This window comes from Austrofundulus limnaeus, unplaced genomic scaffold, assembly GCF_001266775.1.
Source record: "Austrofundulus limnaeus strain Quisiro unplaced genomic scaffold, Austrofundulus_limnaeus-1.0 Scaffold176, whole genome shotgun sequence".
NCBI classification, from domain to species: domain Eukaryota; kingdom Metazoa; phylum Chordata; class Actinopteri; order Cyprinodontiformes; family Rivulidae; genus Austrofundulus; species Austrofundulus limnaeus.
Genome location: NW_013952578.1, coordinates 754,495 through 756,593, shown reverse-complemented (window position 1 = coordinate 756,593; position 2,099 = coordinate 754,495). Strand labels below are relative to the sequence as shown.

General features: G+C 40.3%; 1 protein-coding gene across 5 annotated transcripts in view; it reads left to right on the top strand.

The window, feature by feature from the left end:
- LOC106524105 (discs large homolog 1-like protein) overlaps positions 1-2,099 on the top strand; it is a gene marked incomplete in the record, with an annotated part of 158,795 nt that overhangs the window by 102,136 nt on the left and 54,560 nt on the right. For all 5 annotated transcript variants that reach the window (XM_014017766.1, XM_014017765.1, XM_014017769.1 and 2 more), the window contains 1 exon segment: positions 759-891. In XM_014017766.1, coding sequence (XP_013873220.1) covers positions 759-891 — 133 coding nt within the window.

Here is a 2,099-nt window from a genome sequence, read left to right as displayed (position 1 = left end):
ATATTTTCAGTTACAGGCTGAGTCATTTCTACCTTCTCCTCTCTGTCAACGCTCTCTGGTTTCATTTCAAAGAGTCGATCATCAGATATTGTTCAAGATTAACCTTCAGGGTGGATATAGCTCGCTCACACCGAGGACCTATCCACGTCATCATTTACCCAGAATGCTTTGTGTGTAAATAAAATGGTTTCGTCCGTGTTAAAATGTATTTTAAAAAATTTACAAAACTAAACAATCTACATTATTTTTACAGTCTTTATTATACAGTTAAAATATATGTTTATCAGATAAAGTCTAATGTTAAACCTAATTGGAGATCCCTTTAAAAAAGCTAATTTGGAAAAAAATAAATTATGAAAGCACTGAAGGTAACTAGATGAAAAATCTTGTATATTATATTTTGAAAAACAGTTTTGGATTTTTTTTTATGGTGATCAGTTTGTTACACAAGAGTCAGATTAGAAAATGGAGTAAAATTGGTCTGCTGGTTTACAGCCACTTGTCATCTCCCCAAATCAGCATTCTGTCAAACAGCATGTTGTTTATTTCTGTCTACGCTTAAAATAGTTGCAGAAAATTTTATAACGTGGAGGCATTCATCAGTTTTGACACAGACGAGATTAATCAGACACATTCAGCACGTCTCTTCATCAAACTGGGTCTCAAAAAAACTGTGCCATAAATTCTCAAACTGCCTGAAATGACACGTTTGTTCGTTGAAATTTAAAACATTGTATTTTTTTTTATTTCTTCACCAGCGTATTCCCCACATCAGGACAACCATGTAAGCCCCTACATGAGTGGCAGCCAATCAGTAAGCCCCGCCCCTCTGACCACGCCCAGATACTCACCGTTGCCCAGGTCCATGACAACAGAAGATGATGTCACCAGGTGAGAGCTGATCAGGGCTCGTACAGAACACATTTATGTATCAAAGTCTACGTTCACTCTGCAGGAAAATGTGACCCAAATCGAAATGTTTGTGCCCCGTGCGACCCATATCATGTTTATCCCTGACAGTCTGAATGTGACAAATCCGATTTTTTAAAATACGACCCAGACCTTTTCAGTACGTGGTACTGTTTCAGAAGCAGACCTGTCCACTAATAACAATACTAAACTCGAGCCATGCAGGTCATATCTTCCATCTTCGCACAGTTTCAGCTACAGAACACAAGTCCAGCTGCTTCGTCCTTGTTCTTTTAATTTTCCGTGTCCTGGATGACTGAGAATCCACAGAAACATATGATAGAAACGTCAGTCGCGGACTGCATCGATACTAAAGTTACATGATTGATACTTTACTTTTAGCATGTCGCTTTTTGTCCAGAAATAAAAATGCTGCACAGGAGCATCCGGTCAGAGGCATGTTCAAACGTAAACCATGAACTAAACAAGCGTGTTAGGTCATTATTGAATCGGCTCTGATTGAGCAACTACTTCAGAATCAACATGCTAACGTGTAGCATTCATATGTAGCCTATGAATGAAAACAGCCAGCTGAACATGACGTCATTTTCTGCACATGCGGGTCGCGTCAGGGCCGTCACGAGTTCACACTGGAGTCAGATGGAGTTCGCATTTAAAACACAACGGGAACGCTCGCGCTGAAAAATCAGAGTTGAGCATTAAGCCCTGCAGTGTTAATGCAGTCAAAAAGCGTAGCTATCTGTCAGGTAGGTTTGCAAACACTTTGCAGTGGGATGTTTTGTGCAACAAAGTTCTTCTTAGACAGATTGTGGTGAATACACACTCAGTTGTTTAGCCTTATTGTTTAGTCGTTTTCCTTCTGAGGTTGTTTTGTGTTCTTTCGTTCGCCCTCGAAGTGATCCTCCTCAATAAAACATTCAAAATATTTTAATTTTAATTAGTCGTAGGTGTTCTGGTGCAAACTGAGTGACCTCTGTCCTGCTCCCTGCTGTGCAGCTGCTTCTGTGTGTGTGTGTGTGTGTGTGTGTGCACATATGTGGCCTGAGTTTACATGCCAGAAAAAAAGTCACTGAGCCATCTGCCTTTTACTGCTGTAAACACATAAACACACACACACACACACACACACACACACACACACACACACACACACACACACACACACACAC